At 44.7% G+C, this 16,204-nt stretch overlaps 1 protein-coding gene across 4 annotated transcripts in view; it reads left to right on the top strand.

Annotated features, from left to right (window-relative positions):
• Sse (extra spindle pole bodies like 1, separase) overlaps positions 1-16,204 on the top strand; it is a 111,089-nt gene that overhangs the window by 54,003 nt on the left and 40,882 nt on the right. For all 4 annotated transcript variants that reach the window (XM_070537302.1, XM_070537305.1, XM_070537303.1 and 1 more), the window contains exons 15-17: positions 5,825-5,978; positions 8,840-10,046; positions 13,804-14,095. In XM_070537302.1, coding sequence (XP_070393403.1) covers positions 5,825-5,978; positions 8,840-10,046; positions 13,804-14,095 — 1,653 coding nt within the window. The remainder of the gene's footprint in view (positions 1-5,824; positions 5,979-8,839; positions 10,047-13,803; positions 14,096-16,204) is intronic.

The following is a 16,204-nucleotide window of genomic DNA, read 5'->3' as shown; positions in this document are numbered from 1 at the left end:
ACTGTCGCCACCAAATGGAACGCGAACAGCGGAGTGGGTGGCCGAAGCATAACTGAAGGTCTACAGTCTGTGCTGTCCTCTGTCATTGGCATTGACGGGCGCGCACATCCGGTTTGACTACACTGTGCGATGCTCCCCCTATACTGCAGCATTATTGCTTCCGTTCTGGTTCTCTTTCATTGAAAGCGTGTATATAAGCCCAGCGTACTTCATAAAGTACACCTGCATTGATTTTCTTGTAATGCTGTAAAGATGTATATTATATTAAACACCATGCGTTAATAATTTACGCCATTCCTTTCTAACGCTTACACACAAAAGTCAGCTTTGAGAAACAAATACGAAGCAGGACAGAAAAAGTGAAGGTGCATGCATAGTAGCAGTATCTGCTACGTTCAGCATTTGTCCAAGTTTGGCCACAAATAGGTCAGATATCACGCAACTGGCAAAAAACATAGTGTGAGAGTCTCGGCAAGACCCGTAGCAGAATGGTGTACTAAGGGCATACTAAGGAAAGCAGTATGTCTCTTCCTTAAATATTCACAAATGAAAATAGTGCTGTATTTTCAAAAATAGACTAGGCATTCAGGGATGAAGTTTACTAATTTGGGCTTGTTCTACAATTTTACAAATGTTGCATCAAGCTTAACAACTTTGTTCATCAGAAGTTTTGCTCGTCACTCCCTAGGCCTAATTGTACCTGTTGAAATACTTCTCTGGTGCCCTTTTGCCATCAGAAGACTTCCTTCTAGCAAGTTTGTTCAGAAAAGTTCCTATAGCAGGCAAAATTGGCAAAAGCAAAATCACTGATGAAGTCGCTGATCTAAAAACACAATGTGTTACTTGTCAGTCTCTGCTCATCCAGATTTGGTACTGCTTGTATGCTGTGTCTATAGTTAAATTACCGCTAATAAAGTCCGTATGTATCCCACAAAGGTGTGTGCTTAGCGCAAACTTCAAAATAGATGTGTGCTGTTTCCCCTTTGCCCATGTCATGTTCAGGGAATTTTTGCTAATGTTAAAGCTCACAGGTTCACAGGTATGCTACTGCCTCAAAGCATGCTATAAAAAAATGGGGTGAACCCTGACCTTCACCCTTGAAGTGCTTGAGGTGGACCCTTGTGCATACCTTATAGAGGAACAGTTGCAGCTAGATTTGCATAGATTGACTTCAAAAAGTATTGGCAGTATTGATAAAGTATTGGCGTCAGACGGGTTTGTACAGACTTGAGAGAACTGTATAGTTATAGTATTTGGAACCACGGTCTCAGTGCAGTGAGAGTTCCTTTCAGTGTGATGTTGCTTACGTGGCGAGATCTACCACCACAATCAGACAACTGAGAAAGCTGACCATCAATTTCCTTGAGAGGTTATTGAATAGGTAGTCTGCTAGGAAGCAAAAGTATAATCATCATTGTCAGCCTGGCTACGCCCACTGCAGGGCAAAGGCCTCTCCCATACTTCTCCAACTACCCCGGTCATATGCCAATTATGGCCATGTTGTCCCTGCAAACTTCTTGATCTCATCCGCCCACCTAACTTTTCTGCCGCCACCTGCTACACTTTCCTTCTCTTGGAATCCAGTCCGTAACCCTTAATGACCATCGGTTATCTTCCCTCCTCATTACATGTCCTGCCCATGCCCATTTCTTTTTCTTGATTTCAACTAAGATGTCATTAACTCGTGTTTGTTCCCTCACCCAATCTGCTCTTTTCTTATCCCTTAACGTTACACCCATCATTCTTCTTTCCATAGCTCGTTGCGTCGTCCTCAATTTAAGTTGAACCCTTTTCATAAGCCTCCAGGTTTCTACCCCGTAGGTGAGTACTGGTAAGACACAGCTATTACACACTTTTCTCTTGAGGGATAATGGCAACCTGCTGTTCATGATCTGAGAATGCCTGTCAAATGCACCCAAGCCCATTCTTATTTTTCTGATTATTTCCGTCTCATGATCCGGATCCGCCGTCGCTACCTGCCCTAAGTAGATGTATTCCCTTACCACTTCCAGTGCCTCGCTACCTATCGTAAACTGCTGTTCTCTTCGGAGACTGTTAAACATTACTTTGGTTTTCTGCAGGTTAATTTTTAGACCCACCCTTCTGCTTTGCCTCTCCAGGTCAGTGAGCATGCATTGCAGTTGGTCCCCTGAGTTACTAAGCAAGGCAATATCATCAGCGAATCACAAGTTACTAAAGTATTCCCCATTAACTCTTATCCCCAATTCTTCCCAATCCAGGTCTCTGAATACCTCCTGTAAACACGCTGTGAATAGCATTGGAGAGATTGTATCTCCCTGCCTGGCGCCTTTCTTTGTTGGGATTTTGTTACTTTCTTTATGGAGGGCTACGGTAGCTGTGGGGCCGTTATAGATATCTTTAAGTATTTTTACATACGGCTCATCTACACCCTGATTCCGTAATGCCTCCATGGCTGCTGAGATTACGACTTAATCAAATGCTTTCCCGTAATCAATGAAAGCTATATGTAAGGGTTGGTTATATTGCGCACGTTTCTCTATCACCTGATTGATAGTGTGAATATGGTCTACTGTTGAGTAGAATTTATGAAATCCTGCTTGGTCCTTTGGTTGACAGAAGTCTAAGGTGTTCCTGATTCTATTTGCGATTACCTTTGTAAATACTTTGTAGGCAACGAACAGTAAGCTGATCGGTCTGTAATTTTTTCAAGTCATTGGCGTCCCCTTTCTTATGGATTAGGATTATGTTAGCGTCCTTCCAAGATTCCGGTACGCTCGAAGTCGTGAGGCATTGCGTATACAGCGTGGCCAGTTTTTCTAGAACAATGTGCCCGCCATCCTTCAACAAATCTGCTGTTACCTGATCATCCCCAGCTGCCTTCCCCCTTTGCATAGCTCCCAAGGTTTTCTTTACTTCTTCCAGCATTACTTGTGAGATGTCGAATTCCTCTAGACTAATCTCTCTTCCATTATCGTCCTGGGTGCCACTGGTACTGTATAAATCTCTATAGAACTCCTCAGCTACTTGAACTATCTCATCCATATTAGTAATGGTGTTGCCGGCTTTGTCTCTTAATGCATACATCTGATTCTTGCCTATTCCTAGTTTCTTCTTCACTGCTTTTAGGCTTCCTCCGTTCCTCAGAGCATGCTCAATTCTATCCATATTATACTTCCTTATGTCAGCTGTCTTACGCTTGTTGATTAACTTAGAAAGTTCTGCCAGTTCTGTTGCATAAACAGGCCTGGAGTGTGGCCTGATTCCGGTGACCAGAACCGGTAACACACTCCCTCACCAGAGCAGGATTGGCCATCCTGGTGCAGTACTTGGTCACAACCTCCTATATGAATACAGCAATCAAGCCCTGGCCCTCAGTCCCCAGCAGCGGTCAGACCTGTGACGCAGCAAAGGATGCTACGAATCTCTGGGTCGGGACAGGCCGCCATTGGAATCTGAACCTGGCAATGTTTAATGCTACTAGAACGTTATCTAGTGAGGCAAGTCTAGCAGTGCTATTGGAGGAATTAGGTAGCGGGCAGTAAATGGGATATAATAGGGCTCAGTGAGGTCAGAAGGACAAAAGAAGCATATACAATGCTTAAAAGTGAGCCCGTCCTGTGCTACCGGGGCTTAACGGAGAGACGAGAACAATGTAGGAATTGGACTCCTGATTAATAAAGATATAGCTGGTAACATACAGGAATTCTATAGCATTAACGAGAGGGTGGCAGGTCTTGTTGTGAAACTTAATAAGAGGTACAAATTGAAGGTCTTGCAAGTCTACACCCCTACATCCACTCATAATGACCAGGAAGTCGAAAGCTTCTATGAAGACGTGGAATCGGTGAATCGGCGATGTGGAATCGGCGGTAAAGTCAAAACAAGGTACACTATACTGATGGGTGACTTCAATGCCAGGGTAGGCAAGAAGCAGGCTCGAGACAAGTCAGTTGGGGAATATGGCATAAGTTGTAGGAATAGCAGGAGAGACTTATTATAGTAGAGTTTGCAGAACGGAATAATATGCAGATAATGAATACAGTAAAAGCTCGTTAATTCGAACCGCAAGGGGAAGCCGCTTCAGTTCGAATTAACGAAAGTTCGAACTAACGAAAGTGAAGGAGAGCAACAGTACACTGCGATTTGGAAGCAGTAGGGAATGTCAGAAATTTGGCGAGTCAGAAAGTGATGGCATGTGCCGCGGGCACACGCCATCTTCAAGTCGAAGCTCTGGGTCCGACTGTGCCACACCACCGATGTCCACCGAAACGAACGTTAGCCGAGGCTTAACACCATCACAATGAATCGCGATGGCCGATACCTCCTAAGCTGAAAACAGAGGTACACAACCGATGAAGACTGCCGAGACAAATGCGCCGAACATGTGAAGGTGGCGAAGGCCCTGATTCGTTCATTCTTGATTGCAAGCGCAGCTGCGACGTACTTGATTCGCTGTGTTTTGGCGCTTGCCGTGCCATCTCAGCACAACATTAGCAGATGTACAAGATTTGCAAAGCCACCGAGATTCGCAACGGGCAAGAAGTCTCGGAGGTTACGTAGAACGGAGAGGCGGCAGCCGCCGCTGCCTTCTGGCTGACCCCGCGTCGGTTAGATTTTTTCCGATTTTGCCTTCTCTCGCTGTTCTCCTCGTTTCGGAGGCAATACAGCCTTGTGTGTAGGCAGTAGGCGCGTTTCTGTGGCCGTGTGCCAGGCGAGTGTAGTTCGAATTATCCGTGAGGGAACCTTCTCGCGTTCGAATTAACGGACTTTTTTATACATAGACTTCTGTGGAGCTTGGCCGGACCAAATCCTACAGTTCGAATTATCCATAAATTCAAATTATTGAAGTTTGAATTAACGAGCTTTCACTGTACCTTCTTCCGCAAGCGGGATAGCCAAAAGTGGACGTGGAGGAGCCCGAATGGCGAGACTAGAAATGAAATAGACTTCATACTCTGTGCTAACCCTGGCATCATACAGGATGTGGACGCGCTTGGCAAGGTGCGCAGCAGTGACCATAGGATAGTAAGAACTCGAATTAGCCTAGACTTGAGGAGGGAATGGAAGAAACTGGTTCATAAGAAGCCGATCAATGAGTTAGTGGTAAGAGGGAAAATAGAGGGATACCGGATCAAGCTACAGAATAGGTATTCAGCTTTAACTCAGGAAGAGGACCTTAATGTGGAAGCAATGAACGACAGTCTTATGGGCATCATTAAGGAGTGTGCAATAGAAGTCGGTGGTAATTTCGTTAGACAGGATACCGGTAAGCTATCGCAGGATACGAAAGATCTGTTTAAGAAATGCCAATGTATGAAAGCCTCTAGCCCTACAGCTTGGAAGCAAAAGTATAATGAAATGGAAAAGAGTGTCATGAAATGGTCCAAATGTCTGACTCATTCCCACTGCGCGTGGGTGCCATCTTTCCTTTGTGCGGTTGGTTTTCACAGTCAGCTCATCTGTCAGCTGCTGGGAGTCTGCAATCGAAAGGTAGCATTTGACACCAAGAAAGCAAGCGAGCAGCTGGCTGCAACTACAGCGTTGATGACAAGCATATGTAGGTGACTGAAGCCAAAAGAGGAGCACGCCGCAACGAACAAATCGAGGAAGGTGTTCTGTGGGAAAGCATGCAAGTTCCCGGTCAGAAACTTGTAGTCGGAAAAATTGCCTGGTCCCATGTAAGGGCCTCACCTTGTCAAAATCTTGGGGGAAAAAAAAGGTGCAGCCCTTACACGAGTCTATACTGTACAGTACGTCATGGTATTAGGAAACTTGATAAACTTGCAGAAAAAAATGTCTGTATGGAACCTCTGTTGAACAGCTGTTACTGTCTTCATTGCAGGCGACCTTCTTACAATGTGGACACTGGAACGAATGTTGCTGGATTCTGCAGCCCTTCTGGGACAGCTCTACACTAGCATCGGAGCAGCTAAGGAGGCCTACGCTTTCCTAAAGGAATATCTTCGTAGAGCCCAAGTAATGGTCTCGGCAACAAGGTACATAGCTGACTGCATTTGACATGTCATGTTATCTTCTCATGAGCTAAGTACTGTAGGGTAAGGGCACCAAATTTTGGGTGTTCTGTTTTTTGGGGTATTCCGCTTGGTACTGTACTGGTACCTTAAGAATCGTGGTGCAGAATTCATTGGTGTGAATAGTTGATCTTTACTACCAAGGTGTTTACCAACCAGCATGAACTAGACAATTGGGGTATGTCAGCAAATTCTTGGTCACTAAGCATTGCTGCAGTTCCAAAAAAGCTGGAAAGAGACAGGCTTTCTTTTTTTTCTAGAATATTTCATTTTAGCATTTGTCACAGGGCCAGTTGTCTGTCAGGAGAATGTCAGTGGAATCGAGGCTACCTGTGCAGGCAACACCTATGCAGGTGTTGAATTATTTGTGGCAGTCCAGTTCTGAAACTGCCAAATCCGTCTGGATAGACTGCAGGCTAACTGAAAGCAATGGCTTTGTCGAGGCAACTGTACTCAAGTGCACTAAAATTGTTGAGTTCAGCTGCATCTTTCTGACTTACCCTAGCTTTCAGTGTTAAAAGCAAGGCTTCATCTGGATGGTGTCCGTGACCTAGTAGATGACTTTACATGGAATGGCATGTGAGAAGTCGTTTCCACGCTCAAATGCACATTGTGATATTATTATGTTGTGTGAAAGTGCTTGTCTCAGTGATAGTTTGCTGTACTTGACCATTGAAGAAGAAATTGCGTGCTGTAAACTAAAGCCCCCCCCTCCCCCAACAAAGTCTTTAAATATGCCTGCTGTATGCTTCTTGTGTGCTGTAAACTGCAAGCTAACAGAAGCATGTTTTATATGCACACTTCACTAATACTGCTGCTTTCTGCATGCAACTTTGCTATAGAGCTATCCAGTTGCTTTCCAGTTTTTCTTTTTCTAATGTTGGTGTACTTGCTAAAGCTTGTGTGTTCAAACAAGAAGTTCTGCTTCCAATATTAAGACAATTTCATGCTCATTGGTGTCATTTTTGCCCTACAGTATGAGAAATGTTTGTAAAAATTTTGGTGCTAAATTATCTATGTTCACTCCTGTGTATGGCACACATATCTAATGAGCATGTAATATGCTGGGTGCCAAGGCACAGATGAATTGATGGAAATATGCTGGCAGACGAAACCACCACTTCCACAGCAACAAAAGCTTCAAATTCTTCTATAGCTGTACTCGCTATATACTTAAAGCATTCATAAAAAGTAGGCTATTGGCAACGCTTGTGGGGTGGCAAAACCTCTAATAAACTTCATCTAATTACCCCACAGTTAGGCACTTTGTCACCCACTTGAAGATTGCAACACACTGATGTCCTGTTTCGTAGACTTCATGTGAGGCAGACGTATAGAACAAAGAATTACTGGTGGCCAACCCCGGTTTGTGGTAGACATGGTTAAAGGCTGACTGTCCTCCACGTCCTTATGGAGTGTCGGGAGACAGAAGCTGAATGAAAAAAGCACTTTTTCCTGGTCTGCCGACACCATATGCCCCTTCATCCAGCATCGTTCCTGGGCACAGAACCGTTTTTTGAGATGAAAAAAGTTGTAAATTTCCTGAACAACATTGTGCTACATGTCATTAGCCCAAGACATTCGTAGTGCACCCTCTCTCAAGCTCCGATAGTGGTTTTTTGTAAAGTACATGGGGCATCCTGACCGTTGCATTTAAAGGGACACTAAAGGCAATCACTAAGTCAAGCCAAAGTGATATATTAGTGCTCAAGAATCTCTAAGGCGTCAATATTTATTGTGAACAGAGCCTTAATAATCGAGAAATCGAGGTAAATGCAGGACATGATTAGAGACTCCTCCAGGATATTCAAGCACTTGCCCCGATGATGAAAGCACTCCCGAGTTGAATTCTCTCACTAGTACTCAGCTTCTCATTGCAAAAAAACATCCTCATATTGTATTAAAAGATGAAATAAATGCTTGTCCAGTTCCATTTCATGTTTAGAAAAAAGAACTCACTGAAATTTCCGTCGACAGCGACGCAGGCAGTCGAAAGGTTTTGTGCTCCTCGACTCTGCGCAGCCCACGCGTTCGTGTTTCAATACTTTCCTGACTATGTAGTGCTGTGCTGGTCTTGCGGGCCCGCAAAACTCACATAAACTGCAAGTAGCTGAGAATTCAACTTCCATGTGATGTCGCGGGATGCCCTAACGGTATACGCCACTTGACCAAAAAGCAGCTGCAGTGGCGAATTCACTGCTCTGTCATGGTTCGGTGCTGCCATCTGTTGGGTGCCATTTTAATCACCGACGACAGCAAAGGGCGGTGATGGAATATGCAACATCACCACTCTCCCAGTTGGGTGGTGGGAGATTTGAATTTCGAAAAAGGTATTCGGATCCTTCAAGTACAATTTTCTCGTAAACTAAGTATTTTCTTGGCAAGAAACAAGCGTTCTGAGGTTTTTGGAATAGTATTTAAACAGTCCACATCGACTTAGTATTTGCCTTTAGTGTGCCTTTATGGGCCCAGGTGAGACGGTAGGGCTACTGCCACTAACTCATTTTAGTATATCGTCCCTTCACAAACATACATCTTATAGTAACAGTACACACCACCTACAGTGTCATTACTTTAATATTTATGAATTTTATGCACTTAAATGACTGGTCTTTAGGCATTTTTACGACCCTGTTTCACCTACCTATCAAAGTTAATTGTTCTATCTCAATGAAAGTTCACTGATAACCTGTCACCACTGGCATGGAACTTTCCAGCCATATCTGGCCCTTGTGCCACTAAACATTGCTCAACGTCATCACATCCTTTTATATGTAATCTGAGAGAAAGCATCATTGGAACATATTCTTCTCCCCCTATTACAGATGTGCAAGGCTTGTTTTGCTCATTGCAAACTTGGATCTGCTGTGCGAGAAGCTGCATGATGTCAAACACAAGCTCTCCCGTGTAGAATTCATGTTGCACCTAAAGAACTTCAGCTGCCCAAGTAAGCTCCAAGGGGAGGAAGCTGTCACTGTGGCAAGCACAGACATGACCGATAGCATAGACATCGGTGAAAAAACCTATGACAAATACCCATGCCCCCCGCGTAGCCACTCACTGGCCGTAGTGCTCTTCCTCAAACAGGAGACAGTGCCGCAGTCTCCGCCTTCAGTCCCCAGCCTGGACAAGATTCACAACACAAACTGCAGCTGCCAGCTGTGCGAGTTTTATGCAACTAGGCAGTTGTGGATCGAGCGTGACCTCCTCAAGTGCTTGCTGTACATCACAGTTGGAGATGTCACTGCGGCTATCGGCGGTTTAGAGATGCTGCTTGATCTTGTGAGCTCGTTACAGCAAAAGTTGGCGAAGGAAGTGGCCTCTGCAGCATCCTTCCTTAAGCGCCACCTTTCAAAGGCCCTTATCTGCGGCCAGAACAGGACCGTAGGAGCCTGGGGTGAGCTCCTGACCCTGCAGACCACAATTCTCCTGCACCTATCGGAGGCTTACCTCCAAAGGAAAAGCTACCTGACATCTCTAGAGAAAGCGGACGAGGGCCTCAAGCTTGTCTCGCTGAATGGCTGTGGCAATAGGAGCCATTGGAAGGTGTTTGCCAGCCTGGCACACCAAAAAGTTAAAGTTCTGGTCACCATGTCTCGCAAGAGCAAGGACTCTTCTGGTGACCTTAAGGGCAGCTCTCTGTGGATTGCCAATACCAACGAGCACGCTGCTGTGACTACCACCATTGGCATGGATGCTGTGTCACCTCCAAGAGGTTCCGAGAGGCATACAGTGCCACTCAAGGCCCCAAACGCTCCAAAATTGCGTCGAGACACACCCATGGACATGTATTTGAAAAGCTTGAGCCGAGCTGAGGCATCAAGCACTGCAAAGAAAGGGAAGGGGAAGGCGGAGAAAGCTGCATTTGTCGTTTTTGATGAGACTGTAGAGGACAGTGTTGGTGGAGAGAAGCACAGTGTTGCTAGGGCTAGCAGGAAAGTGGGTGTCCGAACAAGGGCAGCTGCGGCTGCTGGAGATGCGAGTGATGACCTCGACGACAAGCCAGAAGTATCACGTATGCCGAAGAAGCAGGTATGTTTTGCTTACTCTCACCCGTTTTAATGCATTAGCATTCTTAGGCAACTTCATGCACTTTCTAGGGGATATCTATCTATGTATGTATGTTTGTATCTGACCGGTTTCCTGCCTGCTTGAGTCACTGGGTCCTCGGAGGTTGAATGGTTAGCATTTCGGGATGCTGTGCTGCGGTAACAGGGTTCAAAACCAACCATTTGACCAACTTGGGTCACTGGGTATGGGGGAATGTGTACATACGAGGTGCTCTTCAACTAAACTCTTTCACATCGATATGGGTCACTGCAGATGTTGGACTGGGTAAGTACTGCTGTTCAAAGGAACTCTTTGATGCCGACTTGGAGCACTAGGTATGAGCCACTCGGTCTGTGCTGGTCTTTAATGAACCTCCTTGATAGCAACTCAGGTAAATAAGTATGTGCCGCTCTACAATGATGAAAAAGATCCCTTGAATTTCTCAGAAGCCGAGTGAAATCAAACCCATGTCATAGTGGTTCCTGAAGAACAGCTACCTGATGTATTAGCAGACTGTGCCATGAATGCACTGGGTATTTGCAGCTCTTGAATGAACCCCTTACCAACGTGGGTCACTGGGTATATGCCACTGAGTGTGTGGCCAAGCGAGGAAACAATTCTTGGCCTGCACCGGCACACCACGCTTCTCATCTCGGAAGCCACGTGCAGGCTTCTCGGCAGTGCCACTAGATGGTGCAGTGTGTCCAGAAAAAAGTGCGAGAGAGGAGCCTGATTGGCACGTCACGTGTTTCTCAGTGTCGGCACAGGCTCTCACACCATGCGTTTTGGAGGCCACGTGCTGGTTTTGCGATGATGGCTCTAGATGGCACCGAGTGTCCTCAGGGAAGCATGAAAAGTCCCGCTGCATTACATGCCTCATACATTACTTGTTTCGATGGTGGCAATACGTTGTCACTAAACTGGTTCAATTCTAGTGCACTTACGTTCACAGTCATTGATAGATCGACTCTGCAAGCAATTTTCTCGTCTCTTTTTTTCCCCTCATTTTCTTTATTTCTTGAATTATTCTAAATGACATATTCTTACTGAACTCTACTATGTTATACGAGATGTAGTATTCGATTTCATATTTAAAGCTGAATTCTTCCAGATATTCATATTTGATTGGACGAGAAAATAGTCTCAGTACAGTTAAACCTCGATGTAATGCACTTAAATATAATGAAATGCTTGATATAGCAAGATATTTAACTTTTTCTAACTTGTTCATAGACAACCATGTATTTCAAACCTTAATTTAAACTGCTCATGAACCACCCCGTAGGCTTCGTGAAAAACAGTCCGAGGATAGCATACACTGCTGTGAACATCTCAGCCAAAATTTGCTGTTGTACACGGCACGTGGATCTCTCAAGCGGAGCACGAAGTCACCTTTTCCTCACTCTTTTCAATAATAGAAGCCTACGCCTCACTCTTTTCTGGACGCTTTATTTCATAATATAGCAGATTCCCATACATGGCTGCTATTGCTGCTGCTGGTGTTTCGATATCAGTGCGCTTCCTCCTAGTATCACTGTGTGTATTTATTGACACAGTTTAATGAACAGGCTGAAGTAAGCAAAGATGTGCTTTCAAATTTCAATAGTTACGTACCTCTGGGAGAAGCCTACTATTGTCTGCTGATGCACGGCCGCCTGCATAGCAATTAAACTTTGTCCACCCTGCTTATTGGTGTTGTAGCCGTTGGTTCTCTCTAATTTCAACCAGCGTTCAACATTCAAATAGCCTCAAACCATGCAAAACTTGAGGTCGGAAAAACGCATGCTTACCAGCGCATGCTCGCTCCTGACTGCTCCTGTTCAGACGCCTTGACAGACACCACTTCATATTGAGCTATTGACAGCACTTCAACACGCACAAGTTGGATGTGGCTACTATTCGTCGGTGAAGCTGGTACAGGACAAAGACAAGTCTGCACCACTTAGCATGGACAGACCGGAGCATATAAGTGCAGGCACAAAGCAGACGCTGAGCATAGACACTGCAGTTGCATGTAGCCGTGGTCTACTACGTGACGTAGACATTGTGGCCGCCATGGGGTGCCACGATGTGTTGGCTGGCTTTTTAGCTGGCTGAGTGCACTGTGGCTCGCTGAGAACAACTACGTCAGGCTTACATTTGACGCAACATAGATGCCGAAGTTGTAGTGGCGCCTACGTCAACATCCAAAATCAAATTTGAACTGTGCGCTATGGTGATGTTCAGTAGGTGGAGAGTTGGGGGCACGCCTCACTCCTCCCTCAACTTCGCAGTGCAAGGCATTGAAGGAGCGGAAGCACTGCAAAGGTGGCATTTGATATCCAATAACTATGCTTATGCTCAATGCATTGAAGTGCTTTTTGTGGCAAAGTATTTCTGAAATAGCCTACTTCAACTACATATGTATTTCTCCAATTCGATAAAAAGTGGCTCAGAGCCCCTTTAACAAAATGTGTGTATATACGATATCAGTATAAAAAAAATTCACTGTTGTTTACGGAAATCGTCAAATAGTTGAAATACCTGCAGCTGCTTCCAGATGCACCTCTCGAATCATGCACTGCGCGACAGAACGTGGCCACCGAAGCTTAGCAGTGTAGCCGCAAGAGTCTCTTGCCATCATGTTCGGTTTAAAGTCCAAGGGCAATAAGATGCTATTGCGCCTGGTGCACTGTAAAGTCTAAGCGGTGTTGGCAATATGCTGTGTGTGCGAGGGAAAGTGGTGAGCATGAGCTCAGAAGGATGGTGATGTATGCAGGCCTCCCGCACAAGCGAGAGGGATTGGGAGGAGGTTGGGCAAGCAGGTTAGTAGGGGAGGAGTGCAGGTGAGCCTGCGACTCCTCAGCTCAGCTGTGGCTGTGCATGGCTGTTAGCACGGTTCAGTGCACACACAGCCCACACAGCCTATTTTGGAGGTAATCTGCAGTTGTAAAAAGGCTGGGCGAGTCAAGATGGCTGTGGCTCCATGTGTGCTGTCTTCGTGCCGATTTAGTGCTGGAAATTGCACAAGCTTGAGTTTCAAAGACTCATTGAAGTGAGAGGCAGATGAAGTGGTAGCTATCCTCTGCCTGCACTCAATCACGATAGTGTCGTCTAACTGCAGGTGACAGTGTCAGCTGTGGCTGCGGAGTGGGCATGAAAGCTTTGCAGGCTTCGTTTCGTACCACTGATGTGAAGATGTCATTGGCACAGCACGAAAACGTAGTTTTAGTCGCCAACTCTCAAATTCAGCAAAATGAAATTTTCACATTGAAATCTGTTTTTTCAGATTGCCCAATAATTGGGAAATTTTATGGACCCTTTAATGTAAGAAAAATATGGCGGCAGCTGTGTGTATTTGCACAAAAGGTCGAATTTCGATGTAATGAAGTAGACTGCCTATTTTATAGACTTCATTATATCAATGTTTATACATTTTTTTCTCAGTATCTCATGCTTAATGCTTATTAGGTGCCTTTTCAAGAGCCTTTTATGCACAACAAATGTTTTTCAGAATTTTCAGATGAGCATAAACAGGCCGTGAACATATTGCAGTTTTGATTGCAGTGCATGTGTAAAAATTAGAACTTGCTCAATCCTGTAGGTGTATGATGAACTTCTCTGATCCTACCTAGCATTATTATACCTGTCAGGCGCTCTGCATACATTTGAGTTGATATCTAACATTGTGAACTGTATGTTTATGAGCTGTGTATTGTTGCATGTCCTTTGGCTCATCTATTTCTGTGGTACATGCAAGGTTCGGGCCCAGCGTAAAGCTGCGAAGACTGACCTGGTGTCAATGAACACCGGCAGAGATGCAGGAACGAGACCCAGCGATGAAAGTGCTAGTGAACAGGCACCGACAAACAGCACACAAGGTGCATCCACTGCCTTGCTTAACGCAATAGATGAAGAGGAGGAGGCAGTTGCCTCAATTGCACGGTTTTCACTGCAAGAGAGAGAGCCAAGATTGATAGAGGATGTCGTCCCCTACATGGAACACGAGATAGTGTTCACCGAAGAGCAGCTGGCATCTTGCAAGCCTCAAGGTATGCATACAGTTTTGAACGGTTGATGGCTGTGGGGTTTTCTTTTGAAGTAAAGCTTTCTTTCTAAAGCTTTTTGACAGTCCTGTACAACAAACCACATTTGCTGAAAGGAGCGCCTCGGGCATTGCTGCGCTGTCCAGGTTTTGGCATATTGATGAGGCTTGGTGTTGTGAACGCTTAGTTGATCTTAGAAACAGTACAGTCAAATTTCATTGCTGTGAACTTCATATTAAATTGTTTTTTCAGATTAAGAAAAATTTTGAAAAATCCCCAGCCAGAGGTCTACTGCTTTAATGTATATGTCTCGGTAACGTATATCTCTGCCATGCCAGCATCAGCAGCAGCAGACATTGAATACAAATATGTGCCAGTCCTATGCTATAACTCTTAGTAATGGCAGCCTACATATATGGAAACTACAGAGATTGACACTATTGGAACTAGCAAGATTGCACCCCATTGCATCATTCATAATTGCAAGTATAGAAGGTTTGAGGAATAAAATTGCTAGTAAAAGGCGAGGGCTTGCTTTAAGCATCACTTAAACCCAAGACTGATCAACAAGGAAAGGGATAAAATTTGGGTTTGCTTCATTGCTTGTAACGTTTCGCGACAGTGTGCATTGGCACAGCATGTTAGATTTCAGACATGCGAATGATGTTAAGTGCCCACTGCACACTTCAATGACGGCCATTAGCATTAACAGCGAACTTATGAGTAGTGGGTGCGACAGCTCAAAGTGTGCTGGCTACACTCCAAAGAAACACACCACTGCATGGTTCATGAATCCTGTGTGGCGGCCGGCACCAAGCTCAAGAATCACCGTACCGCGATTGCTGTCATGCTGCAGCACCATGTCTGCAAGCTATGCACCTTATGAATTATGTTTGCAATCTCAAAAATACAGAAAAAGCATTTCATCTTCGCGTTGCCAGTCTACACATGACAGTCACACGTACCATCCGAGATAGCCACGGTGTGCCTATGTAGTGGAGATGCTGCGGCCACCACGGGGCGCCGGGATGAGCCTTCTCACTCATGAGGCGCTGTTGGGCAGAGCCTTGCCCCTTTGCCACTTCCCCTGTGTAGCCTCTAGCATGCTAGTGGAGGAGAGAAAAAGCCACTCACCAGTGTGATAGCATGTCCTTTAATAGTGAGGCCTTCCTATGATTAGGTAGAAAAGTGTTTCAGGGCCCCCTCTAAGCATCACTAATTCTCCATTCTATGAACTCCATTCGAACACTCCGTATTAAATCTTATGTGCGATTGACAAAATAAGATACACTACATGTTTGTTGTAAAAACGGGTGTGTATTAGATTTGGGTGCACATCATCTTTACGAGTTCATAGCACAAAACAGAATGCACATTTGATTCGGAGGTTTATTGAACGGGGTTAATACTGCCAAATGAAGCAACCCTGTGTTCGGAAATTTCTTCTGCCTCCTCTTCTTGTTAGTTACATAAAATAATTGGATCAATTGTTAGCCTGGTCAAGGTTAAGTTAGCATAGGTCGACTAGACTACTTTATTCTTTTTTCAAAATAAATAGGTATATCTTCTGCTACACCCATATTGCTGTGAAAATCAAAAAAGTAGAACAATGGCACAATAATTTGACATGCAATAAAAGCTAAGAAATCTGGACTCTATACAGAGCAGCTTTATAAATGCAGCTATTGTTTTTTGTAATTCTTTATTTTCTGCTTCTGGTACCAGTTAAAGGGACTGAAGTGGACAGGGTTTGATACATATGTATACGATCAATTGAACCTCAGTGTAGCAAACACTGACACATGAAATTAGAAGTTATAACTAGAAGTCGCTTAGTCATGCCTAATTTTAGTGAGTTTTGTTTTTGTATAATGAAACTGAATATGGAGGCTCAGGCGCGGTATTCTTTGTAGTGAACTGTACCTTGCCTGCATGCCACCTGGAGATATGACAGTAAGTTAGCAGCAAAAATTTGGAGCATTTGGCAGAGCACCCAATAAATGCACTATCTGATGAATTCCACACTTCTGATGACAAAAATGCATGTTCTGGGTGCCTGCACCCTCAATGAACTGCAGAGCTCTTCTTAAGTAAAGGACAGGTCCTTTGTCGTAA

The sequence above is a fragment of the Dermacentor albipictus genome, chromosome 4, assembly GCF_038994185.2.
Source record: "Dermacentor albipictus isolate Rhodes 1998 colony chromosome 4, USDA_Dalb.pri_finalv2, whole genome shotgun sequence".
In the NCBI taxonomy this organism is placed as follows: Eukaryota; Metazoa; Arthropoda; class Arachnida; order Ixodida; family Ixodidae; genus Dermacentor; species Dermacentor albipictus.
The sequence above is the reverse complement of the archived record's forward strand: the minus strand, read 5'-3'. Positions and strand labels throughout refer to the sequence as shown.